This window comes from Salvelinus fontinalis, chromosome 2, assembly GCF_029448725.1.
Source record: "Salvelinus fontinalis isolate EN_2023a chromosome 2, ASM2944872v1, whole genome shotgun sequence".
Lineage (NCBI taxonomy): Eukaryota > Metazoa > Chordata > Actinopteri > Salmoniformes > Salmonidae > Salvelinus > Salvelinus fontinalis.
The window spans coordinates 12,158,286-12,185,450 of record NC_074666.1 but is presented as its reverse complement, the minus strand read 5'-3'; the positions used below and the strand labels follow the sequence as shown (position 1 = coordinate 12,185,450).

At 47.5% G+C, this 27,165-nt stretch overlaps 1 protein-coding gene across 3 annotated transcripts in view; it reads right to left on the bottom strand.

Moving 5' to 3' along the window:
• Window positions 1-27,165, bottom strand: part of dym (dymeclin) — a 172,617-nt gene that overhangs the window by 11,457 nt on the left and 133,995 nt on the right. For all 3 annotated transcript variants that reach the window (XM_055864010.1, XM_055864019.1, XM_055864001.1), the window contains exons 15-16: window positions 18,397-18,579; window positions 15,767-15,880 (exon numbers count right to left, since the gene is read on the bottom strand). In XM_055864010.1, coding sequence (XP_055719985.1) covers window positions 15,767-15,880; window positions 18,397-18,579 — 297 coding nt within the window. The remainder of the gene's footprint in view (window positions 1-15,766; window positions 15,881-18,396; window positions 18,580-27,165) is intronic.

Here is a 27,165-nt window from a genome sequence, read left to right as displayed (position 1 = left end):
CAGTCCAGTCAGAGAGTATCCTCTCTGTCCTGCCCCACCAATCCCTGCCCAGTCCTGTCAGAGAGTATCCTCTCTGTCCTGCCCTACCAATCCCTGCCCAGTCCTGTCAGAGAGTATCCTCTCTGTCCTGCCCTACCAATCCCTGCCTAGTCCAGTCAGAGAGTATCCTCTTTGTCCTGCCCTACCAATCCCTGCCTAGTCCAGTCAGAGAGTATCCTCTCTGTCCTGCCCCGCCCTACCAATCCCTGCCCAGTCCAGTCAGAGAGTATCCTCTCTGTCCTGCCCTACCAATCCCTGCCCAGTCCTGTCAGAGAGTATCCTCTCCGTCCTGCCCCACCCTACCAATCCCTGCCCAGCCCAGTCAGAGAGTATCCTCTCTGTCCTGCCCCACCAATCCCTGCCCAGTCCTGTCAGAGAGTATCCTTTCTGTCCTGCCCTACCAATCCCTGCCCAGTCCTGTCAGAGAGTATCCTCTCTGTCCTGCCCTACCCTACCAATCCCTGCCCAGTCCAGTCAGAGAGTATCCTCTCTGTCCTGCCCTACCAATCCCTGCCCAGTCCTGTCAGAGAGTATCCTCTCTGTCCTGCCCTACCAATCCCTGCCCAGTCCAGTCAGAGAGTATCCTCTCTGTCCTGCCCTACCAATCCCTGCCCAGTCCAGTCAGAGAGTATCCTCTCTGTCCTGCCCTACCAATCCCTGCCCAGTCCTGTCAGAGAGTATCCTCTCTGTCCTGCCCCACCCTACCAATCCCTGCCCAGTCCTGTCAGAGAGTATCCTCTCTGTCCTGCCCTACCAATCCCTGCCCAGCCCAGTCAGAGAGTATCCTCTCTGTCCTGCCCTACCAATCCCTGCCCAGTCCAGTCAGAGAGTATCCTCTCTGTCCTGCCCTACCAATCCCTGCCCAGCCCAGTCAGAGAGTATCCTCTCTGTCCTGCCCCACCAATCCCTGCCCAGTCCAGTCAGAGAGTATCCTCTCTGTCCTGCCCCACCCTACCAATCCCTGCCCAGTCCTGTCAGAGAGTATCCTCTCTGTCCTGCCCTACCAATCCCTGCCCAGCCCAGTCAGAGAGTATCCTCTCTGTCCTGCCCTACCCTACCAATCCCTGCCCAGTCCTGTCAGAGAGTATCCTCTCTGTCCTGCCCTACCAATCCCTGCCCAGTCCAGTCAGAGAGTATCCTCTCTGTCCTGCCCTACCAATCCCTGCCCAGTCCAGTCAGAGAGTATCCTCTCTGTCCTGCCCTACCCTACCAATCCATGCCCAGTCCAGTCAGAGAGTATCCTCTCTGTCCTGCCCTACCAATCCCTGCCCAGTCCAGTCAGAGAGTATCCTCTCTGTCCTGCCCCACCAATCCCTGCCCAGTCCTGTCAGAGAGTATCCTCTCTGTCCTGCCCTACCAATCCCTGCCCAGTCCAGTCAGAGAGTATCCTCTCTGTCCTGCCCCACCCTACCAATCCCTGCCCAGTCCAGTCATAGAGTATCCTCTCTGTCCTGCCCTACCCTACCAATCCCTGCCCAGTCCTGTCAGAGAGTATCCTCTCTGTCCTGCCCTACCAATCCCTGCCCAGTCCAGTCAGAGAGTATCCTCTCTGTCCTGCCCCACCAATCCCTGCCCAGTCCTGTCAGAGAGTATCCTCTCTGTCCTGCCCTACCAATCCCTGCCCAGTCCAGTCAGAGAGTATCCTCTCTGTCCTGCCCTACCAATCCCTGCCCAGCCCAGTCAGAGAGTATCCTCTCTGTCCTGCCCCACCCTACCAATCCCTGCCCAGTCCAGTCAGAGAGTATCCTCTCTGTCCTGCCCTACCAATCCCTGCCCAGTACAGTCAGAGAGTATCCTCTCTGTCCAACAACAGCCAAGTCCTGCCCAACCCTGCCCAGTCTAGTCAGAGAGTATCCTCTCTGTCCAACAACTGCCAAGCCCTGCCCAGCCAAGTCAGAAAGCATCCTCTCTGTCCAACAACAGCCAAGTCCTGCCTTACCCTACCAATCCCATCTCTTCTCTCCCACCAACAGCCCTGCCAACCCAAACCGAAGGTCCAAGCCCTACCTTACCCAGACCAGCAGCAGCCAGGCCTGGAAGCATGAATAATACAGTGATTTCTCATCATATCCCACCAGCCAGGTCACAGGGTGATGTTTGGGTCACACACTAATCACACTCTGGTGAGAGACACACATAGTAATCCTTATTATGCTGTGGTCAGGGAAGGGCCTGTCACGCCAAATAGAGTCCCCCTGCCAAAAAGTGGGGACATTATTTGGCATGGCAAGCCCATTCCCGGCCATTCATATTAGCCTTCATTGTGTCCACTCTCTGGGTAGTATTGGTCTGTAGCACAGGCAGCCTGGCATAATGATCTATGGACCCTGGCTTGTGTGGTCATACGATACTGTATCAACAGACAGTGCTGTATTACTGTGGTCTAGCCAGCCGACGGTCGCTACCAAATGCATTAACAGCAGTCAGTCAGTCAGTCAGTCAGTCAGCTAGTCAGTCAGTCAGCTAGTCAGTCACGCAGTCAGCTAGTCAGTCAGTCACGCAGTCAGCTAGTCAGTCAGTCACGCAGTCGGCTAGTCAGTCAGTCACGCAGTCAGCTAGTCAGTCACGCAGTCAGCTAGTCAGTCAGTCAGTCCGTCAGCTAGTCAGTCAGCTAGTTAGTCAGTCACGCAGTCAGCTAGTCAGTCACGCAGTCAGCTAGTCAGTCAGTCAGTCCGTCAGCTAGTCAGTCAGTCAGTCAGCTAGTTAGTCAGTCAGTCAGTCAGCTAGTCAGTCAGCAAGTCAGTCAGTCAGTCAGCAAGTCAGTCAGGCAGTCAGCTAGTTAGTCAACTAGTTAGTCAGTCAGTCAGCCAGCCAATCAGCTAGTTAGTTAGTCAACTAGTTAGTCAGTCAGTCAGTCAGCCAGTCAGTCAGCTAGTTAGTCAGTCTGTGAGCTAGCTAGTCAGTCAGTCAGTCAGTCAGTCAGCTAGTCAGTCAGGCAGTCAGCTAGTCAGTCAGCTAGTCAGCGAGGCAGTCAGCTAGTCAGTCAGTCAGTCAGCTAGTCAGTCAGGCAGTCAGCTAGTCAGTCAGGCAGTCAGCTAGTCAGTCAATCAGTCAGCTAGTCAGTGAGGCAGTCAGCTAGTCAGTCAGCTACTCAATTAGTCAGTCAGTCAGTCAGTCAGCTAGTCAGTCAGTCAGCTAGTCAGTCAGTCAGCTAGTCAGTCAGTCAGTCAGCTAGTCAGTCAGTCAGCTAGTCAGTCAGTCAGCTAGTCAGTCAGTCAGATAGTCAGTCAGTCAGATAGTCAGTCAGTCAGTCAGTCAGTCAGTCAGTCAGTCAGTCAGATAGTCAGTCAGATAGTCAGTCAGATAGTCAGTCAGTCAGTCAGATAGTCAGTCAGCTAGTCAGTCAGTCAGTCAGCTAGTCAGTCAGTCAGTCAGCTAGTTAGTCAGTCAGTCAGCTAGTTAGTTAGTCAATCAGTCAGTCAGCTAGTTAGTCAGTCAGTCAGTAAGCTAGTTAGTTAGTCAGTCAGTCAGCAAGTTAGTCAGTCAGTCAGACAGCCAGTCAGTCAGTCAGCTAGTCAGTCAGTCAGCTAGTCAGTCAGTCAGCTAGTCAGTCAGTCAGCTAGTCAGATAGTCAGTCAGTCAGTCAGTCAGCTAGTTAGTCAGTCAGTCAGCAAGTTAGTTAGTCAATCAGTCAGTCAGCTAGTTAGTCAGTAAGCTAGTTAGTTAGTCAGTCAGTCAGCAAGTTAGTCAGTCAGTCAGATAGTCAGTCAGCTAGTCAGTCAGTCAGTCAGCTAGTCAGTCAGTCAGTCAGCTAGTTAGTCAGTCAGTCAGCTAGTTAGTTAGTCAATCAGTCAGTCAGCTAGTTAGTCAGTCAGTCAGTAAGCTAGTTAGTTAGTCAGTCAGTCAGCAAGTTAGTCAGTCAGTCAGACAGCTAGTTAGTCAGTCAGCTAGTTAGTCAGTCAGTCAGTCAGTCAGCTAGTTAGTCAGTCAGTAAGCTAGTTAGTTAGTCAGCTAGTTAGTCAGCTAGCTAGTTAGTCAGGCAGTCAGCTAGTTAGTCAGTCAGCAAGTCAGTCAGGCAGTCAGCTAGTTAGTCAACTAGTTAGTCAGTCAGTCAGCCAACCAATCAGCTAGTTAGTTAGTTAGTCAACTAGTTAGTCAGTCAGTCAGCCAGTCAGTCAGCTAGTTAGTCAGTCCGTCAGCTAGCTAGTCAGTCAGCTAGTCAGTCAGCTAGTCAGTCAGTCAGTCAGCTAGTCAGCGAGGCAGTCAGCTAGTCAGGCAGTCAGTCAGCTAGTCAATTAGTCAGTCAGTCAGTCAGTCAGCTAGTCAGTCAGTCAGATAGTCAGCTAGTCAGTCAGTCAGTCAGACAGCCAGTCAGTCAGTCAGCTAGTCAGTCAGTCAGTCAGTCAGTCAGTCAGATAGTCAGTCAGTCAGTCAGATAGTCAGTCAGATAGTCAGTCAGATAGTCAGTCAGTCAGATAGTCAGTCAGCTAGTCAGTCAGTCAGTCAGCTAGTCAGTCAGTCAGCTAGTCAGTCAGTCAGTCAGCTAGTTAGTTAGTCAATCAGTCAGTCAGCTAGTTAGTTAATCAGTCAGTCAGCTAGTTAGTCAGTCAGTCAGTCAGCTAGTTAGTCAGTCAGTCAGTCAGCAAGTTAGTCAGTCAGTCAGACAGCTAGTTAGTCAGTCAGTCAGTCAGTCAGCTAGTTAGTCAGTCAGTAAGCTAGTTAGTTAGTCAGCTAGCTAGTCAGTCAGTCAGTCAGCTAGTCAGTCAGTCAGTCAGCTAGTCAGTCAGTCAGTCAGTCAGATAGTCAGTCAGTCAGATAGTCAGTCAGCTAGTCAGTCAGTCAGTCAGCTAGTCAGTCAGTCAGTCAGCTAGTTAGTCAGTCAGTCAGCAAGTTAGTTAGTCAATCAGTCAGTCAGCTAGTTAGTCAGTAAGCTAGTTAGTTAGTCAGTCAGTCAGCAAGTTAGTCAGTCAGTCAGTCAGCTAGTTAGTCAGTCAGTAAGCTAGTTAGTTAGTCAGCTAGTTAGTCAGCTAGCTAGTTAGTCAGTCAGTCAGCTAGCTAGTTAGTCAGTCAGTCAGCTAGTTAGTCAGTCAGTCAGTCAGACAGCTAGTTAGTCAGTCAGCTAGTTAGTCAGTCAGTCAGTCAGCTAGTTAGTCAGTCAGTAAGCTAGTTAGTTAGCCAGCTAGTTAGTCAGCTAGCTAGTTAGTCAGGCAGTCAGCTAGTTAGTCAGTCAGTCAGCCAGCCAGCTAGTTAGTCAGTCAGTCAGCCAGCCAGCTAGTTAGTTAGTCAGTCAGTCAGTCAGCAAGTCAGTCAGTCAGTCAGCAAGTCAGTCAGTCAGTCAGCAAGTCAGTCAGCTAGTCAGTCAGTCAGCTAGTCAGTCAGCTAGTCAGTCAGTCAGCTAGTCAGTCAGTCAGCCAGCTAGTCAGTCAGTCAGCTAGTCAGTCAGTCATTCAGCTAGTCAGTCAGTCAGCTAGTCAGTCAGTCAGCTAGTCAGTCAGTCAGCTAGTCAGTCAGTCAGCTAGTCAGTCAGTCAGCTAGTCAGTCAGTCAGGTAGTTAGTGAGTCAGGTAGTCAGCTAGTCAGTCAGTCAGTCAGTCAGCGAGTTAGTCAGTCAGTCAGTCAGCTAGTTAGTCAGTCAGTCAACTAATTAGTCAGTCAGCTAGTTAGTTAGTCAGATAGTCAGTCAGCTAGTCAGTCAGTTAGCTAGTCAGTCAGTCAGTCAGTCAGCTAGTTAGTTAGTCAGTCAGCTAGTTAGTCAGTCAGTCAGTCAGCTAGTTAGTCAGTCAGTCAACTAACTAGTCAGTCAGTCAGTCAGCTAGTTAGTCAGTCAGCTAGTTAGTTAGTCAGATAGTTAGTCAGTCAGCTAGTCAGTCAGCTAGTTAGTCAGTCAGTCAGTCAGCTAGTTAGTCAGTCAGTCAACTAATTAGTCAGTCAGCTAGTTAGTTAGTCAGATAGTCAGTCAGCTAGTCAGTCAGTTAGCTAGTCAGTCAGTCAGTCAGTCAGTCAGTCAGTCAGCTAGTTAGTTAGTCAGTCAGCTAGTTAGTCAGTCAGTCAGCTAGTTAGTCAGTCAGTCAACTAACTAGTCAGTCAGTCAGTCAGCTAGTTAGTCAGTCAGCTAGTTAGTTAGTCAGATAGTTAGTCAGTCAGCTAGTCAGTCAGCTAGTTAGTCAGTCAGCTATTTAGTTAGTTAGTCAACTAGTTAGTCAGTCAGTCAGCCAGTCAGTCAGCTAGTTAGTCAGTCAGTCAGCTAGTTAGTCAGTCCGTCAGCTAGCTAGTCAGTCAGTCAGTCAGCTAGTCAGTCAGGCAGTCAGCTAGTCAGTCAGTCAGTCAGCTAGTCAGCGAGGCAGTCAGCTAGTCAGGCAGTCAGTCAGCTAGTCAATTAGTCAGTCAGTCAGTCAGTCAGCTAGTCAGTCAGCTAGTCAGTCAGCTAGTCAGTCAGTCAGTCAGATAGTCAGTCAGTCAGTCAGATAGTCAGTCAGATAGTCAGTCAGCTAGTCAGTCAGCTAGTCAGTCAGCTAGTCAGTCAGTCAGTCAGCTAGTCAGTCAGTCAGTCAGCTAGTTAGTTAGTCAATCAGTCAGTCAGCTAGTTAGTCAGTCAGTCAGTAAGCTAGTTAGTTAGTCAGTCAGTCAGCAAGTTAGTCAGTCAGTCAGACAGCTAGTTAGTCAGTCAGCTAGTTAGTCAGTCAGTCAGTCAGCTAGTTAGTCAGTCAGTAAGCTAGTTAGTTAGCCAGCTAGTTAGTCAGCTAGCTAGTTAGTCAGGCAGTCAGCTAGTTAGTCAGTCAGTCAGCCAGCCAGCTAGTTAGTCAGTCAGTCAGCCAGCCAGCTAGTTAGTTAGTCAGTCAGTCAGTCAGCAAGTCAGTCAGTCAGTCAGCAAGTCAGTCAGTCAGTCAGCAAGTCAGTCAGCTAGTCAGTCAGTCAGCTAGTCAGTCAGTCAGCTAGTCAGTCAGCCAGCTAGTCAGTCAGTCAGCTAGTCAGTCAGTCAGTCAGCTAGTCAGTCAGTCAGCTAGTCAGTCAGTCAGCTAGTCAGTCAGTCAGCTAGTCAGTCAGTCAGGTAGTTAGTGAGTCAGGTAGTCAGCTAGTCAGTCAGTCAGTCAGTCAGCGAGTTAGTCAGTCAGTCAGTCAGCTAGTTAGTCAGTCAGTCAACTAATTAGTCAGTCAGCTAGTTAGTTAGTCAGATAGTCAGTCAGCTAGTCAGTCAGTTAGCTAGTCAGTCAGTCAGTCAGTCAGTCAGTCAGCTAGTTAGTTAGTCAGTCAGCTAGTTAGTCAGTCAGTCAGTCAGCTAGTTAGTCAGTAAGTCAACTAACTAGTCAGTCAGTCAGTCAGCTAGTCAGTCAGCCAGCTAGTTAGTCAGTCAGTCAACTAATTAGTCAGTCAGTCAGTCAGCTAGTTAGTCAGTCAGCTAGTTAGTTACTCAGTTAGTCAGTCAGCTAGTCAGTCAGTCAGCTAGTTAGTCAGTCAGTCAGTCAGCTAGTTAGTCAGTCAGTCAGTCAGTCAGTCAGTTAGTCAGTCAGTCAGTCAGCTAGTTAGTCAGTTAGTCAGTCAGCTAGTCAGTCAGCCAGCTAGTTAGTCAGTCAGTCAACTAATTAGTCAGTCAGTCAGTCAGTCAGTCAGCTAGTTAGTCAGTCAGCTAGTTAGTTAGTCAGGTAGTTAGTCAGTCAGTCAGTCAGCTAGTTAGTTAGTTAGTCAGTCAGCTAGTTAGTCAGTCAGTCAGTCAGTCAGCTAGTTAGTCAGTCAGTCAACTAATTAGTCAGTCAGTCAGTCAGTCAGCTAGTTAGTCAGATATTTAGTCAGTTAGTTAGTCAGCTAGTCAGTCAGTCAGCTAGTTAGTCAGTCAGTCAGTCAGCTAGTTAGTCAGTCAGTCAACTAACTAGTCAGTCAGTCAACTAACTAGTCAGTCAGTCAGTCAGCTAGTTAGTAAGTCAGCTAGTTAGTTAGTCAGATAGTTAGTCAGTCAGTCAACTAATTAGTCAGTCAGTCAGTCAGCTAGTTAGTCAGTCAGCTAGTTAGTTACTCAGTTAGTCAGTCAGCTAGTCAGTCAGTCAGCTAGTTAGTCAGTCAGTCAGCTAGTTAGTCAGTCAGTCAGTCAGTTAGTCAGTCAGTCAACTAATTAGTCAGTCAGTCAGTCAGTCAGCTAGTTAGTCAGTCAGCTAGTCAGTCAGCCAGCTAGTTAGTCAGTCAGTCAACTAATTAGTCAGTCAGTCAGTCAGTCAGCTAGTTAGTCAGTCAGCTAGTTAGTTAGTCAGATAGTTAGTCAGTCAGTCAGTCAGCTAGTTAGTCAGTCAGCTAGTTAGTTAGTCAGATAGTTAGTCAGTCAGTCAGTCAGCTAGTTAGTTAGTTAGTCAGTCAGCTAGTTAGTCAGTCAGTCAGTCAGTCAGTCAGCTAGTTAGTCAGTCAGTCAACTAATTAGTCAGTCAGTCAGTCAGTCAGCTAGTTAGTCAGATATTTAGTCAGTTAGTTAGTCAGCTAGTCAGTCAGTCAGCTAGTTAGTCAGTCATTCAGTCAGTCAGTCAGCTAGTTAGTCAGTCAGTCAGCTAGTTAGTCAGTCAGTCAGCTAGTTAGTCAGTCAGTCCCTTGTAGCTTGCTATCAGTGTTGTTTCGCTTGTGATTTGGTCTAGAGATTCGCTAGTGGACTAGCTTCAGACTAGCATGGTTAGGTAAACACTCCTGCAGTGTTTCTTTGGAAGCAGACACACGTACACAGGCTGGCCCAGGAATGGCTCATGTTTTGGCCTGGCTCCAACACCTCCCCCTCTCTGCGTATCTCTCTCCATCCCTCCCTGCTTGCAGAGCAGACTAAATTTATTTTCATTTATTTATCCTTTATTTAACTAGACAAGTCAGTTAAGAACAAATTCTTATTTACAATGCCGGCCTACCTCGGCCACACCCTCCTCTAACCCGGACAACGCTGGGCCAATTGTGCGCCGCCCTATGGAACTCCCGATCATGGACGGTTGTGATACAGCCCGGGATCAAACCAAGGTCTGTAGTGACGCCTCTAGCACTGCGATGTAGTGCCTTAGACCGCTGCGCCACTCGGGAGCCCCTAAATACTACATACTTGGCCAGGCTCATGCCAGTCACCCAGCCCAGCACAGGGTTGGCCAGGCTCATGCCAGTCACCCAGCACAGGGTTGGCCAGGCTCATGCCAGTCACCCAGCACAGGGTTGGCCAGGCTCATGCTAGTCACCCAGCACAGCACAGGGTTGGCCAGGCTCATGCCAGTCACCCAGCACAGGGTTGGCCAGGCTCATGCCAGTCACCCAGCCCAGCACAGGGTTGGCCAGGCTCATGCCAGTCACCCAGCCCAGCACAGGGTTGGCCAGGCTCATGCCAGTCACCCAGCCCAGCACAGGGTTGGCCAGGCTCATGCCAGTCACCCAGCCCATCACAGGGTTGGCCAGGCTCATGCCAGTCACCCAGCACAGGGTTGGCCAGGCTCATGCCAGTCACCCAGCACAGGGTTGGCCAGGCTCATGCTAGTCACCCAGCACAGCACAGGGTTGGCCAGGCTCATGCCAGTCACCCAGCACAGGGTTGGCCAGGCTCATGCCAGTCACCCAGCCCAGCACAGGGTTGGCCAGGCTCATGCCAGTCACCCAGCCCAGCACAGGGTTGGCCAGGCTCATACCAGTCACCCAGCCCAGCACAGGGTTGGCCAGGTTCATGCCAGTCACCCAGCACAGGGTTGGCCAGGCTCATGCCAGTCACCCAGCCCAGCACAGGGTTGGCCAGGCTCATGCCAGTCACCCAGCCCAGCACAGGGTTGCATCCCAAATGGCACTGGGCCTAAGTAGTGCACTATATAGGGAATAGGGTGCCATTTGGACCAGACCTGCGGCCCCCAGAACACAGACAGCCTGACTGACTAGGTCCCTGTCTAGACTGTAGGACTGTGTGTTCCCTCTGATCCCACTGTTACAAGGCTTAGAAGGAAAAGGCTTCAGACCCCAGGCAGACAGGCTGGAATGCAGCTAGGTGCAGATCAGGGAAAAGGACATTGTTTTGTGAAGTCTTTCCTCTATTTCCGCTACTTTTCAGTAGATATTCAGGTGTTTCACATGTACTTGAGCACAGACGAGGGGCTCTTTTACTGCTGTGTTCTGGCCTCTGGAAGCCCCAGGTATGAAGAGTTCTCATTCCCTCACTTCCCACTCTACTCTTTTCACCTCCTCATCTATCCTCCCCTTCCCTCCTATCCTCCCTTCTTCTTCTATTCTCCCCTCCCCTCCTATCCTCCCCTCTTCTATTCTCCCCTCCTCCCCTCTTCTATCATCCCCTCCCCTCTTCTTCTATCCTCCATCCTCTTCTTCTATCCTCTTCTTCTATCCTCCCCTCCCCTCTTCTTCTATCCTTCCATTCCCTCTTCTTCTATCCTCCCCTCCCCTCTTCTTCTATCCTCCCCTCCATCCTCTTCTTCTATCCTCCATCCTCTTCTTCTATCCTCCCCTCCCCTCTTCTTCTATCCTCCCCTCCCCTCTTCTTCTATCCTCCCCTCCCCTCTTCTTCTATCCTCCCCTCCCCTCTTCTTCTATCCTCCCCTCCCCTCTTCTTCTATCCTCCCCTCCCCTCTTCTTCTATCCTCCCCTCCCCTCTTCTTCTATCCTCTTCTTCTATCCTCTTCTTCTATCCTCCCCTCCCCTCTTCTTCTATCCTCCCCTCCCCTCTTCTTCTATCCTCCCCTCCCCTCTTCTTCTATCCTCCCCTCCCCTCTTCTTCTATCCTCCCCTCCCCTCTTCTTCTATCCTCCATCCTCTTCTTCTATCCTTCCCTCCCCTCTTCTTCTATCCTCCCCTCCCCTCTTCTTCTATCCTCCCCTCATCCTTTCTTCTATCCTCCCCTCTCCTCTTCTATCCCCGCCTCATTTATCCTCCCCTCCTCTCCTCCTTCCTCTTCTATCCGCCCCTCCTCGAGCCTCCCCTCCTATTCTATCCTCCCCTCCTTTCCCGTCTCCTCTCCTCCATCCTCCCCCTCTCCCCCCTTGTCCTCTCCTCCAAAAAGGAGCCAGACTGTCTTTATCGTAGCATTACAGAACAAAGCAGCGCTAAATTCCACACTGTCCGTCTCCATCGCAAATGGCACCCTGTTCTGTAGATAGTGCACTAGGTAGGGAATAGTTATTTAGGGAACAGGGTTCCCACTATGTGGGAATAAGGTGCCATTTGGGACACAAACGCTGTCTGTCATTGAAAGTGGTTGAGCCTGATAGCTGTAGGAGTATGTGGCTGGGCTCACAGTGGACTATGAAGGAGAGAGGGAGAGAACCTGGAAGACAGTGGGACAGAGACAGACAGACAGTGGGACAGAGACAGACAGACAGTGGGACAGAGACAGACAGACAGACAGACAGACAGACAGACAGACAGACAGACAGGCTGACCAGCAGGCAGAGACAGAGGGAAAAAGAGAGACAGACAGACAGACAGACAGACAGACAGACAGACAGACAGAGAGGCTGACCAGCAGGCAGAGACAAAGGGAAACAGAGAGACAGACAGACAGAGAGAAAGGCAGAGAGAGAGGTTGACCAGCAGGCACAGACAGAGGGAAACAGAGAGACACAGACAGACAGAAAGGCAGAGAGAGAGGCTGACCAGCAGGCACAGACAGAGGAAAATATAAAGAATTTACAAAAAAACAGAAAACTAGAATGCTATTTGGCCCTAAACAGAGAGTACACAGTGGCAGAATACCTGACCACCATGACTGACACAAACTTAAGGAAAGCTTTGACTATGTACAGAATCAGTGAGCATAGCCTTGCTATTGAGAAAGGCCGCCGTAGGCAGACATGGCTCTCAAGAGAAGACAGGCTATGTGCTCACTGCCCACAAAATGAGGTGGAAACTGAGCTGCACTTCCTAACCTCCTGCCAAATGTATGACCATATTAGAGAGACATACTTCCCTCAGATTACACAGACCCCCAAGAATTAGAAAAACTCAATTTTGATAAACGCTCAATCTACTGGGTGAAATACCAGTGTGCCATCACAACAGCAAGATCTGTGACTTGAATTGAATAGAGCGAGAGACAGACAAAGAGAGAGGGAAAGAGAGGCTGGCCCTATCTCTGGATGGGTCCTTTGTCTCTGCCTGGGGACTGGGGGCTGCTGGTGACTGGGGGCTGCTGGTGACTGGGGGCTGCTGGTGACTGGGGGCTGGTGACTGGGGGCTGGTGACTGGGGGCTGGTGACTGGGGGCTGGTGACTGGGGGCTGGTGGCTGGTGACTGGGGGCTGGTGACGAGGGATGCGGGACTGGGGGCTGGTGACTGGTGACTGGGGGCTGGTGACTGGGGGCTGGTGACGAGGGGCTGGTGACGAGGGATGCGGCACTGGGGGCTGGTGACTGGGAGACATAACAGGGCCAGTCTGACGCTGCCGGAAAACTGTGGTGTCAAATCAAATCAAATTGTGCTGGTCAAGTACACATATTTAGCAGATGTTATTGCGGGTGAACAGGCAGTGGCTCAGGTGGTTGATGTCCTTGATGATCTTTTTGGCCTTCCTGTGACATCGGGTGGTGTAGGTGTCCTGGAGGGCAGGTAGTTTGACCCCGGTGATGCGTTGGGCAGAACGCACCACCCTCTGGAGAGCCCTGCGGTTGCGGGCGGTGCAGTTGCCGTACCAGGCGGTGATACAGCCCGACAGGATGCTCTCAATTGTACATCTGTAAAAGTTTGTGAGGGTTTTAGGGGCCAAGCCAAATTTCTTCAGCGCTGTTGCGTTTTCTTCACCACACTGTGTGTGGGTGGACCGTTTCAGATCGTCAGTGATGTTTACGCCGAGGAACTTCCCAACTTCTCCACTACTGTCCCGTCGATGTGGATAGGGGCGTGCTCCCTCTGCTGTTTCCTGAAGTCCACAATCAGCTCCTTTGTTTTGTCGACATTGAGTGAGAGGTTGTTTTCCAGGCACCACTCTACCAGGGCCCTCACCTCCTCCCTTTAGGCTGTTTCGTCATTGTTGGTAATCAGGCCTACTACTGTTGTGTCGTTTGCAAACTTGATGATTGAGTTGGAGGCGTGCGTCGCCACGCAGTCATGGGTGAACGGGGAGTACACAGGAGGGGGCTGAGCATGCACCCTTCTGGGGGAGAACATCAGTTAGCTGTCCCTGGGGCATTCTTACCATCTGTTACCCACACAGATATAGACGGCCAGGGACAAACGCATGTCTGGCTGGCTCATTGTGAGTCAATGTTTCTATGCATCTATCATGCTCTTCTTTGTCTATGTCTAGTTCATTCAGCTCTTCAAGGCTCTTCCAATAGAATAATATATGGCATTTAACAGATGCTTTTATCCAACACAACAGTGAGGGCCAAACTGTTCTATGTCCTAGTTCTATGTCCTAGTCCAGTTGATCTGTGTGCATTAGAAGCCGTTACTGTGTGACTAGTCATTTGAACTCTACATTCAGCTCAACTCTAACTCAGCCAGTGACAGATGGTCAGATAGACAGCCAGTGGAAACATGGTTAATGTCTCTCCAACTCTTGTCCATTTTAGTACTCTACCATGTCATCTCACTTTAACAAACGGCTAGGCACTTGTCTGTTTAAGTGCTTTGAGAGGACAATTATAGATGTATTGATGATTCCACACAGCATTCATCTTAGCCTATGGATTTTCATTAGGAAGCTAAGGCTGTGTCCCAAATGGCCCCCTATTCTCTAGGCACGCAGGCAGGCACGCAGGCAGGCACGCAGGCAGAGAAGTGATGATTATCTCTCAGGCAGAAGAGACTGAGGCAGAGTTGAGCGATAGAAGGAGCGACCTAGATTCTCACACTGCTGCAGCGATCATATTGTGGCAGGATGCATCAGTCAAGGCCAGCAGGAGATCACAACTGAAGAGACACAAAGCTACAGCGAACTGTCAGTCAGAACTGTGTGTGTGTGTGTGTGCATGTGATCGCTAGATGAGAGCTTGAAAGAAAACAAATGGTTTTTGAAACCCAGTTCTGACAGATACATGCCAAGATGAAGGAACAGCCTCAGATATTATTAATACAGAGGGAGGGAATTATTCAGACCATTATCAGAAAAGCCACAGTGCTGAGATGTGTAGCAGGAGATACGTCTGGAGAGACGCCACACATCCATTATCAGAAAAGCCACAGTGCTGAGATGTGTAGCAGGAGATACGTCTGGAGAGACCCCACACATCCATTATCAGAAAAGCCACAGTGCTGAGATGTGTAGCAGGAGATACGTCTGGAGAGACGCAACACATCCATTATCAGAAAAGCCACAGTGCTGAGATGTGTAGCAGGAGATACGTCTGGAGAGACGCCACACATCCTTACGTCCCAAATGACACCAGATTTCCTTTATAGTGCACTACTTTTTAACATTGTTCTGTCAAAAATAGTACACTTTACAGGGAATAGGGTACTTATTAGCTATCTGGTAGCAGTAGAGACAAATGCCTTCCAGTTGCAATGCCCCACAACAGAACATGGAACACATAGAACACATGCCTTCCAGTTGCAATGCCCCACAACAGAACATGGAACACATAGAACACATGCCTTCCAGTTGCAATGCCCCACAACAGAACATGGAACACATAGAACACATGCCTTCCAGTTGCAATGCCCCACAACAGAACATGGAACACATAGAACACATGCCTTCCAGTTGCAATGCCCCACAACAGAACATGGAACACATAGAACACATGCCTTCCTGTTGCAATGCCCCACAACAGAACATGGAACACATAGAACACATGCCTTCCTGTTGCAATGCCCCACAACAGAACATGGAACACATAGAACACATGCCTTCCTGTTGCAATGCCCCACAACAGAACATGGAACACATAGAACACATGCCTTCCAGTTGCAATGCCCCACAACAGAACATGGAACACATAGAACACATGCCTTCCTGTTGCAATGCCCCACAACAGAACATGGAACACATAGAACACATGCCTTCCTGTTGCAATGCCCCACAACAGAACATGGAACACATAGAACACATGCCTTCCTGTTGCAATGCCCCACAACAGAACATGGAACACATAGGACACATGCCTTCCTGTTGCAATGCCCCACAACAGAACATGGAACACATAGAACACATGCCTTCCTGTTGCAATGCCCCACAACAGAACATGGAACACATAGAACACATGCCTTCCTGTTGCAATGCCCCACAACAGAACATGGAACACATAGAACACATGATGAAACATTCAAATCGTCTGGCTGGGCGCCGCTGAAGATGGACTACACGGCAACGCATAGCGACGTCCCCAGATACATATTTCCTCCTTGATTCATGTGGGGTTGGGGAATTGTGGTTAGGCGGCGTCCCAGCACGGAGTGCAAGGTAACGAAGTGCCTGCTGGCAAATTGATTCCTCTCCCGGATCCAGCGTCTCAAATGGCACCCTATTCCCTATATTGTGCACAATGATGGGCCCTGTTCAAAAGTAGCGCACCATATATGGAACAGGGTGCCATTTGGGATGTAAAATGAAGACAAACTGACGGAGCTGTCACGCCTCCTTGAAATGTCATTATCTGCAGCAGCATATTCACCAGGCAGGAAGGATGGTGGTGGAGCGGGACATTAATGCTGATGAAGACTGGAGCTGGACTTCATCTTAAATCATCCTCAACTCCAACTCCCCATATACCCAGTTTCAGCCCAGCCCCCACCTCCAGCTCCCATCCCCAGCCCCCACCTCCCAACCCCCCAAATCACGATTGTTAATTACCACTGCTGTCTGTGTGCTGTCTTTGGGCAGGGTGTGTGTATGTGTGTTTATTAGTTACCTTGAGGCGGTCGTTGGGAAGGGCCTGTGCTCCCTTCATGATAACTTCCTGAACCCTTTCTACTGACAGGTCAGTCCCTGCTGCTTCCAGACGCTGGCTGAAGAAACCTATCACCTGGGGGGCACAGCGACAAGAGAAGAACAAGTCAGACAGGTGTGTGTGTGTGTGTGTGTGTGTGTGTGTGTGTGTGTGTGTGTGTGTGTATGTGGTGTGTTTGCTTGAGGGACCTGTCAGGTAAAGGTAAAAAAAAACGTATATTTTCTGTGAAATGCCTTTACTTTCATCTAGGTTACTATGACAACTTTAAATGAAGGTATCAATCATTTAAGACTAGTTTCTCATGAAATTGAGGAAGTGATTTGATACCATTGACTGTCAAGACAATTTACGCTTCAATGAGTCTCGTTTCTGTACATGTATACATCAATAACATATCGCTGAAGTGATTTAACTATCGTCTCCTCTCAGCTTCATAATTCATTTAATCCTCTGCTTTGGGTCGTCACACGAGTCTACCACTGCAACAGATGTCCCTAACGTGATGCCATTGGGAGCAACTTGCAGATAGTGTAACTTCAGTAGCTGTAGTAACTAGTTGTGTAAGCAGCACAAAAGCTGTTGGCACAGATTGTCTATTTACACTAGGTCCAGTAGAAAACAATATCGCAACCAAGACTTAAAAATAACTGATATTGGCACAAGATGAAGAGAGTGTTGGAACATAACTAACAAAATTACAGTTGAAGAAAATGTACTAAATTCACAAATTCTACAGCACAACGGTAGAGTCATGTCTTAAGTGTAAAACTAACAAAATCTGCATTTTTTTCTCCTTACAAATTCAGGTCCGTCCGCAATAATCACATTTTTGGGGGATTTTGAGTGCAGATCTTGTATTTTCTGTGTACCTCGACTACCTGTTGCGTTTGAGTATCCACTGATGCAGAGCATCTATTCAAATCATGGGGGGGGGGGGGGGGGTTTACCACATCCTCTGTCCTTGTTTAATAGCAACTATGGAAACATGGACACAGGAAGCAAGGATTGACTGATACTAACGTTTTCCAGACAGACCATCTCTCTGTCTTATGTGTTTCTCACATTTAACAGCTGATAAACGTATCATAGCAACACAAATGTATCATAGCAACATGGAGTACAAGATCAGGACTGCCTAGCAGTTAGAGTATTGGGCCAATAACGAAAGGTCGCTAGTTAGATTCCCGGAGCCGACAAGGTGAAAAATATGTCGATGTGCCCTTGAGCAAGGCACTAAACCCTAATTGCTCCTGCCAGAGTCCCAGAGAGACATCTCTAACAGGCTGTCAGAGTCCCAGAGAGACATCTCTAACAGGCTGCCAGAGAGAGACATCTCTAACAGGCTGCCAGAGTCCCAGAGAGACATCTCTAACAGGCTGCCAGAGAGAGACATCTCTAACAGGCTGCCAGAGAGAGACATCTCTAACAGGCTGCCAGAGAGAGACATCTCTAACAGGCTGCCAGAGAGAGACATCTCTAACAGGCTGCCAGAGAGAGACATCTCTAACAGGCTGCCAGAGAGAGACATCTCTAACAGGCTGCCAGAGAGAGACATCTCTAACAGGCTGCCAGAGAGAGACATCTCTAACAGGCTGCCAGAGAGAGACATCTCTAACAGGCTGCCAGAGAGAGACATCTCTAACAGGCTGCCAGAGAGAGACATCTCTAACAGGCTGCCAGAGAGAGACATCTCTAACAGGCTGCCAGAGAGAGACATCTCTAACAGGCTGCCAGAGAGAGACATCTCTAACAGGCTGCCAGAGAGAGACATCTCTAACAGGCTGCCAGAGAGAGACATCTCTAACAGGCTGCCAGAGAGAGACATCTCTAACAGGCTGCCAGAGAGAGACATCTCTAACAGGCTGCCAGAGAGAGACATCTCTAACAGGCTGCCAGAGAGAGACATCTCTAACAGGCTGCCAGAGAGAGACATCTCTAACAGGCTGCCAGAGAGAGACATCTCTAACAGGCTGCCAGAGAGAGACATCTCTAACAGGCTGCCAGAGAGAGACATCTCTAACAGGCTGCCAGAAGCTATTAAGGAGCCTTTTGGACCTAGACTTGGCGCTCCCTCTGACACCGCCTAGTATATAGGTCCTGGATGGCAGGAAGCTTGGCCCCAGTGGTGTACTGGGCCGTACACACTACCCTCTGCAGTGCCTTACGGTCGGATGCCGAGCAGTTGCCATACCAGGCGGTGGAACAACCGGTCAGGATACTCTTGATGGTGCAGCTGTAGAACGTTTTGAGGTTCTGGGGACCCATGCCAAATCTTTTCAGAGTTGTACTGCACTTCTTCTCATATGACACTAGAATAGTAATCGACCCTCTGAGTATCTTTGCATTAGAAATTGAGGCGCGAAATTCTCTCCATCATGAAAATATATTATTTATTGTAAATCCCAAATCTTTGAAATGCTACAAAGCTTTTTCACTAAACTATTCTACTGGAAAGCTTAGAGGCTAAAATTCAGCACAGCAGTGGAGGAGTTTCAATCCAAAATTGGCCATTGTTTTCAATGAGGATTTAGGAATGTTTGAGTGTGTTTGTTTGCGTGCTGATATTTGTGCTGTGTGTCTCTCTGTCTCACCGTGTCGAGGTTCTGCATGATGTCCTGGAAGGAGGGGTGTGTTCTGAACTGTTCGAAGAGCTCTCTCTTGTAGAGCAGGGCGTAGACCAGGTTGGGGTTGTGGTGTAGAGAGTTCGACAGACACGAGTTGATGATCTCCAGCATCATCCTGATCACCTCCTCGATCACATTCAGGTCCTGGGCCTAGAGAAAAGATAAACTATTAACATAGAGGTCCTGGGCCTAGAGAAGAGATAAACTATTAACATAGAGGTCCTGGGCCTAGAGAAAAGATAAACTATTAACATAGAGGTCCTGGGCCTAGAGAAAAGATAAACTATTAACATAGAGGTCCTGGGCCTAGAGAAGAGATAAACTATTAACATAGAGGTCCTGGGCCTAGAGAAGAGATAAACTATTAACATAGAGGTCCTGGGCCTAGAGAAAAGATAAACTATTAACATAGAGGTCCTGGGCCTAGAGAAAAGATAAACTATTAACATAGAGGTCCTGGGCCTAGAGAAGAGATAAACTATTAACATAGAGGTCCTGGGCCTAGAGAAGAGATAAACTATTAACATAGAGGTCCTGGGCCTAGAGAAGAGATAAACTATTAACATAGAGGTCCTGGGCCTAGAGAAAAGATAAACTATTAACATAGAGGTCCTGGGCCTAGAGAAGAGATAAACTATTAACATAGAGGTCCTGGGCCTAGAGAAGAGATAAACTATTAACATAGAGGTCCTGGGCCTAGAGAAAAGATAAACTATTAACATAGAGGTCCTGGGCCTAGAGAAAAGATAAACTATTAACATAGAGGTCCTGGGCCTAGAGAAGAGATAAACTATTAACATAGAGGTCCTGGGCCTAGAGAAGAGATAAACTATTAACATAGAGGTCCTGGGCCTAGAGAAAAGATAAACTATTAACATAGAGGTCCTGGGCCTAGAGAAAAGATAAACTATTAACATAGAGGTCCTGGGCCTAGAGAAGAGATAAACTATTAACATAGAGGTCCTGGGCCTAGAGAAGAGATGAACTATTAACATAGAGGTCCTGGGCCTAGAGAAGAGATAAACTATTAACATAGAGGTCCTGGGCCTAGAGAAGAGATAAACTATTAACATAGAGGTCCTGGGCCTAGAGAAAAGATAAACTATTAACATAGAGGTCCTGGGCCTAGAGAAGAGATAAACTATTAACATAGAGGTCCTGGGCCTAGAGAAGAGATAAACTATAAACATAGAGGTCCTGGGCCTAGAGAAAAGATAAACTATTAACATAGAGGTCCTGGGCCTAGAGAAGAGATAAACTATTAACATAGAGGTCCTGGGCCTAGAGAAGAGATAAACTATCAACATAGAGGTCCTGGGCCTAGAGAAAAGATAAACTATTAACATAGAGGTCCTGGGCCTAGAGAAGAGATAAACTATTAACATAGAGGTCCTGGGCCTAGAGAAGAGATAAACTATTAACATAGAGGTCCTGGGCCTAGAGAAGAGATAAACTATTAACATAGAGGTCCTGGGCCTAGAGAAGAGATAAACTATTAACATAGAGGTCCTGGGCCTAGAGAAAAGATAAACTATTAACATAGAGGTCCTGGGCATAGACACACACAGAGAGAGAGAGAGATAGCAGAGGAAATTTTACACACTTATAGGAACATGTATGTGAAATAGAGGTTAAAAAAAATTGCATTCTGGTCCTGGGCCTAAAAAGCCGCATAAGAGAGAAGAGATGGGAATTTAGCGTGGGACAATGTAATCTAATATTTACATTTAAGTCATTTAGCAGACGCTCTTATCCAGAGCGACTTACAAATTGGAATGTTCATACATATTCATCCTGGTCCCCCCGTGGGAATTGAACCCTTGGTCCCCCCGTTGGAATTGAACCCACAACCCTGGCGTTGCAAGCACCATGCTCTACCAACTGAGCCACACGGGACCGTCAGGTAATATCCCTGATAAGGTGAAAAACCCCTATACACAGGGTTCCTCAGGTTAAAGAGAAAGTGTGTTTTCTGAGTGACTAGAATCAATGGTTTCCATTGGGCATTAAATACAAAGTGACGGTGTGTGTGTGTGTGTGTGTGTGTGTGTGTACAGGGCAGCCTAGAAGTGGCTGGAGCCAGGGAGGAAGCTGGGGGCACCACTAAGTCCGTAGGGGGCTGGACACGGACTAGGACACAGGCAACACAGGGGCAGGCAGGCGAGCGGCAGGGCGGTTATGTCATGTTGAGGGATAGCCATTGTGAAGTCTGCGTGGTTGAGATGTTATCTAGCTCCATATAGACTGTCTGGAGTCTATGGCCACGGACCAGACAGCACAACAGCACTCTGCTATGCAAAACAGGAACATATTATACCTGCCTGCCTGGCAGGGAGGGAGGGGGAGATAGATATATATATATGGAGATAGATAGATAGATATAGATCGATAGATAGATAGATAGATAGGGAGGGAGGGAGGGAGGGAGGGAGGGAGGGAGGGAGGGAGGGAGGGAGGGAGGGAGGGAGGGAGAGAGAGATTGAGAAAGGAGGGAGAGAGAGATTGAGAAAGGAGGGAGAGAGAGATTGAGAAAGGAGGGAGAGAGAGAACGAGAGAGAGGGGGAGAGAGAGGAAAGGGGGAGATATTGAGGGAGGAAAGGGGGAGATATTGAGGGAGGGAGGGGGAGATATTGAGGGAGGGGGAGAGAGAGGGGGAGAAGGGAGAGAGAGAGGGGGAAGGACAGGGGGAGAAACAGAAGGGAAGAGAGAAAGATGGAGTGAGAGAAGGGAAGAGAGGGGAGGGAGAGAGAGAATGGGAGAGAGGGGAGAGAGAGTAGGGAAGGAGGGAGGGGATAGCACCCAATGGCTCTATTACAGCCCTCCCGTGCTTCTACATCTGCATTGCTTGCTGTTTGGGGTTTTAGGCTGGGTTTCTGTACAGCACTTCGAGATATTAGCTGATGTACGAAGGGCTATATAAAAAATAAACTTGATTTGACATCACACTGTCGTTCACTCTCACTTTGCACAACCAACAATGTCTTTGTCCACCTCAGAGTTTCAAGGTACCCAGTTTACTGAAGGTCAACATCAAGTCATGTTCTAACAGCTCAAGTCTGGAACCTCATCTAAACAATGTAAACATGCACCATTGGCCTGAATACAAACATATGAATAATCAAGGAACACTAGACAACGGGAAATGGTGCTGTGAGGTCTTTACAGAAACACAGTACAGCTACATGTGGATTCACACTGCCCTTTTCACTTACAGGTCCAAAACAATCCAAACCAATTTCCTCACATCAAGAGAGAGAGAGGACCTCTATTTTGGGACTCCACAGAGAAAGGGAGGGAGAAATAGAACGAGACAGAGAGGAAAAAGAGGCATGGTATCTGCATCCACATGGGGCTGCCAGCATGATGCTTGTCTACTTGCAACTTCCCCTTTGAAATCAACAGACTCCTTTCCCCTCTCTACCTCCCCACTGCTTGTCTACTTGCAACTTCCCCTTTGAAATCAACAGACTCCTTTCCCCTCTCTACCTCCCCACTGCTTGTCTACTTGCAACTTCCCCTTTGAAATCAACAGACTCCTTTCCCCTCTCTACCTCCCCACTGCTTGTCTACTTGCAACTTCCCCTTTGAAATCAACAGACTCCTTTCCCCTCTCTACCTCCCCACTGCTTGTCTACTTGCAACCTCCCCTTTGAAATCAACAGACTCCTTTCCCCTCTCTACCTCCCCACTGCTTGTCTACTTGCAACTTCCCCTTTGAAATCAACAGACTCCTTTCCCCTCTCTACCTCCCCACTGCTTGTCTACTTGCAACTTCCCCTTTGAAATCAACAGACTTCTTTCCCCTCTCTACCTCCCCACTGCTTGTCTACTTGCAACCTCCCCTTTGAAATCAGACTCCTTTCCCCTCTCTACCTCCCCACTGCTTGTCTACTTGCAACTTCCCCTTTGAAATCAACAGACTTCTTTCCCCTCTCTACCTCCCCACTGCTTGTCTACTTGCAACTTCCCCTTTGAAATCAACAGACTCCTTTCCCCTCTCTACCTCCCCACTGCTTGTCTACTTGCAACTTCCCCTTTGAAATCAACAGACTCCTTTCCCCTCTCTACCTCCCCACTGCTTGTCTACTTGCAACTTCCCCTTTGAAATCAGACTCCTTTCCCCTCTCTACCTCCCCACTGCTTGTCTACTTGCAACTTCCCCTTTGAGATCAGACTCCTTTCCCCTCTCTACCTCCCCACTGCTTGTCTACTTGCAACTTCCCCTTTGAAATCAACAGACTCCTTTCCCATCTCTACCTCCCCACTGCTTGTCTACTTGCAACTTGGTGGAAAATAAACTTGGTGGAAGATAAATACTTATTTAATTTGCAAATAAATTCATTAAAAATCCTACAATGTGATTTTCTGGATTTATTCCCCTCACATTTTGTCTGTTATAGTTGAAGTGTATCTATGATGAAAATTACAGGCCTCTCTCATCTTTTTAAGTGGAAGAACTTGCACAATTGGTGGCTGACTAAATACTTTTTTGCCCCACTATGTGTGTATTTATTTATTTCACCTTTATTTAACCAGGTAGGCAAATTGAGAACACGTTCTCATTTACAATTGCGACCTGGCCAAGATAAAGCAAAGCAGTTCGACACATACAACAACACATAGTTACACATGGAGTAAAACAAACATACAGTCAATAATACAGTAGAAAAATAAGTCTATATACAATGGATATGTATGTATGTATGTGTATGTATGTATGTATGTATGTATGTATGTATGTATGTATGTATGTATGTATGTATGTATGTATGTATGTATGTATGTATGTGTGTGTGTATGTGTGTGTAGAGAGACAGAGAGAGATAGCCCTGTTAAGTGACTTCCCATGACTACAAATCAGACAATATGAAGCGAAACACAGAGGAAGAAAAGGTTTCTTTAAAACAGCTACTCGCTGGGGATGACAACAGAATAATAATGTCTCCTTTTGATATTGGTTGTGCTTCCCACTACTACTGGTTCTACTGACAGCGTCTACAAGAAACAGGTGGTGGTGATATGTGCTTGCTGTTTAATCTACCATAGTATAGCCTACTTCTCCACATCATAAGCATTTCACACTAAGGTCTCTACACCTGTTGTATTCAGCATTTCACACTAAGGACTCTACACCTGTTGTATTCAGCATTTCACGGTAAGGTCTCTACACCTGTTGTATTCAGCATTTCACGGTAAGGTCTCTACACCTGTTGTATTCAGCATTTCACGGTAAGGTCTCTACACCTGTTGTATTCAGCATTTCACGGTAAGGTCTCTACACCTGTTGTATTCAGCATTTCACGGTAAGGTCTCTACACCTGTTGTATTCAGCATTTCATGGTAAGGTCTCTACACCTGTTGTATTCAGCATTTCATGGTAAGGTCTCTACACCTGTTGTATTCAGCATTTCACGGTAAGGTCTCTACACCTGTTGTATTCAGCATTTCACACTAAGGACTCTACACCTGTTGTATTCAGCATTTCACACTAAGGTCTCTACACCTGTTGTATTCAGCATTTCACACTAAGGTCTCTACACCTGTTGTATTCAGCATTTCACGGTAAGGGTTCTACACCCGTTGTATTCAGCATTTCACGGTAAGGGTTCTACACCTGTTGTATTCAGCATTTCACGGTAAGGGTTCTACACCTGTTGTATTCAGCATTTCACGGTAAGGTCTCTAGACGTGTTGTATTCAGCATTTCACGGTAAGGGTTCTACACCTGTTGTATTCAGCATTTCACGGTAAGGTCTCTACACCTGTTGTATTCAGCATTTCACGGTAAGGTCTCTAGACCCGTTGTATTCAGCATTTCACTGTAAGGTCTACTACACCTGTTGTATTCAGCATTTCACGGTAAGGTCTCTACACCTGTTGTATTCAGCATTTCACGGTAAGGTCTCTAGACCCGTTGTATTCAGCATTTCACTGTGAGGTCTACTACACCTGTTGTATTCAGCATTTCACGGTAAGGTCTCTACACCTGTTGTATTCAGCATTTCACGGTAAGGTCTCTACACCTGTTGTATTCAGCATTTCACGGTAAGGTCTCTAGACGTGTTGTATTCAGCATTTCACGGTAAGGTCTCTAGACGTGTTGTATTCAGCATTTCACGGTAAGGGTTCTACACCTGTTGTATTCAGCATTTCACGGTAAGGGTTCTACACCTGTTGTATTCAGCATTTCACGGTAAGGTCTCTAGACCTGTTGTATTCAGCATTTCACACTAAGGTCTCTACACCCGTTCTATTCAGCATTTCACGGTAAGGTCTCTAGACCTGTTGTATTCAGCATTTCACGGTAAGGTCTCTACACCTGTTGTATTCGGCGCAGTTGACAAATAACATTTGATGTCTCAATACCTTTCTCAGCTCTACAGCAAACCAAACGGTGGGTCTGATGTTTGGCTGAAAACAGGAATTTAAGGACTGTGCCTTTAAAAGCCACTTTGTGAGGCTGATCAAGAACCCAAGTTCCGCCTGAGAACAATTCTAGTCTGGAGTCAAGAAGTCCAAAACAGCTTATAGATTCTAATGAAATAAGCCAAGTGGCGATCTGACCGGCTAGCTATGTAGTCCCGCGTGCGCACGTACCACCCCAACACACCCCCGAGCTCCCAGAATTCCTACGGTCCTTTTACACGGCCTCCTACTCTGTCTGCCCTGGAGTGACCCTTCAATCAGGAGGTGGGAGCCTGCTGCTCTGTGAGTGTGTGTGAGTGTGTGTGTGTAAACAACTATGTGCACTGGGACACCTGTGAAGATGGCTGATTAATGCTTTATTCAACACAGTAAAACCCTGGATCTCCTGCTACTACTCATGTTATAAATGTATGTAATTTCATTTTATAAATGTATGTCATTTCATTTTATAAATATATGTCATTTCATTTTATAAATATATGTCATTTCATTTTATAAATGTATGTAATTACATAAATGTATGTCATTTCATTTTATAAATATATGGCATTTCATTTTACACTGCTCAAAAAAATAAAGGGAACACTTAAACAACACAATGTAACTCCAAGTCAATCACACTTCTGTGAAATCAAACTGTCCACTTAGGAAGCAACACTGATTGACAATAAATTTCACATGCTGTTGTGCAAATGGAATAGACAAAAGGAATAGACAAAACAGCATGTGAAATTTATTGTCAATCAGTGTTGCTTCCTAAGTGGACAGTTTGATTTCACAGAAGTGTGATTGACTTGGAGTTACATTGTGTTGTTTAAGTGTTCCCTTTATTTTTTTGAGCAGTGTATAAATATATGGCATTTCATTTTATAAATATATGTCATTTCATTTTATAAATATATGTTATTTCATTTTATAAATATATGTCATTTCATTTGATAAATATATGTTATTTCATTTTCTGTCACCTGTTTTCTAGGTAGTGTGACAGAAGAGAATAGAGGAGGAGAAGGGAGGAGAGAGGACGATAGGTTATAGATGTTGTGTGAGACGTGAGACAGCAGAGAGGTCCAGACCAGACACACATCACAAGCAGATCAGAGACTCAAAGAGCTGTCTGTCTGTCTGTCTGTCTGTCTGTCTAATAAAGATTGATGAGGTGTCTGGGAGCTGAGGTGCTTTCTGCATCGCAAATGACACCCTATTCCCTATATAGTGCAGTACTAGGCCTCTGGTCAAAAGTAGTGCACTATGTAGGGAATAGTGTGGAGGTGGCCCGAAAGGCCTGAACTCCCAAGGGTTAGGTGGTAATTGGTCTAGCTGAAGAAGGGGAGGAGGAGCGGAGGGGAGAGATGAGGACAGGACACACCGGTAGCATTTGCCGGTAGAGAGTACTTAGCATCTCTGAACACAGTGCCGACCGTAATTTGCAAACCAATTATAAATGTAGAGACGGACAAACATTTGGGCAGTCAGAAGCCCACCGGCTGGTAATCCCTAAAACACACTGCGCCAAACAAATGGTGAAGGAACGACAGACAGTCACGTGGTGCGATGTGTTTCTTCTTAATGAGATTAGCCCACTGCACACCAGGGAATCCAGGTCAGATGCAAATGTGCAAGCTAGATGTCTGTGTCTGTGTGTCTGTGCGTGACTGTGTGCGTGACTGTGCGCGTGTCTGTGCGCGTGTCTGTGCGCGTGTCTGTGCGTGTGTGTGAGTAAACTAGACGTCTGTGTGTGGGAGACATGCTAGGCTGATTAAATTAGAGGTGCCTCAGTCTCGCCCCATATGAAATGAAGCAGAGGCTTTTTTTATATCAAGACACCCACACCAACCCCCCTCCCCTCCTCACTTCTATCCTCCTCTGTCTAGCCACACCCCCCCCCCTCTCCCCTGTCTACTCTCCTCTTCCCCTCCTGCTTTGTGATTTCTTCCTCTTGCAGGGTAATTCAGCCTGAGCCAGTTGTGCTTCTCTAACACTGTCAGAGTGCACTGCACCACCCAGACAGTCACAAGACAACCTGTCACAGACAGCCAACAGGGACTGTATTTACATGACCACAACACCACCCAGACAGCAGCAGCAGCAGCACTACCATCTAGAACACAAAAATGACTAGTGTAAGAAACCACCAATATATTACTCATGTAAAACTATCAGCCATCACATGACGTGAAATGTATCGAGTGACAGATACATGAATACAAAAAAATACTGTTGTAAAGACAATAAATGTGAGTTAACTACATTCTAGATATCTATACTATTGAAAACACATTTGTTTGTAATGAGTACTGTTTTCATTCT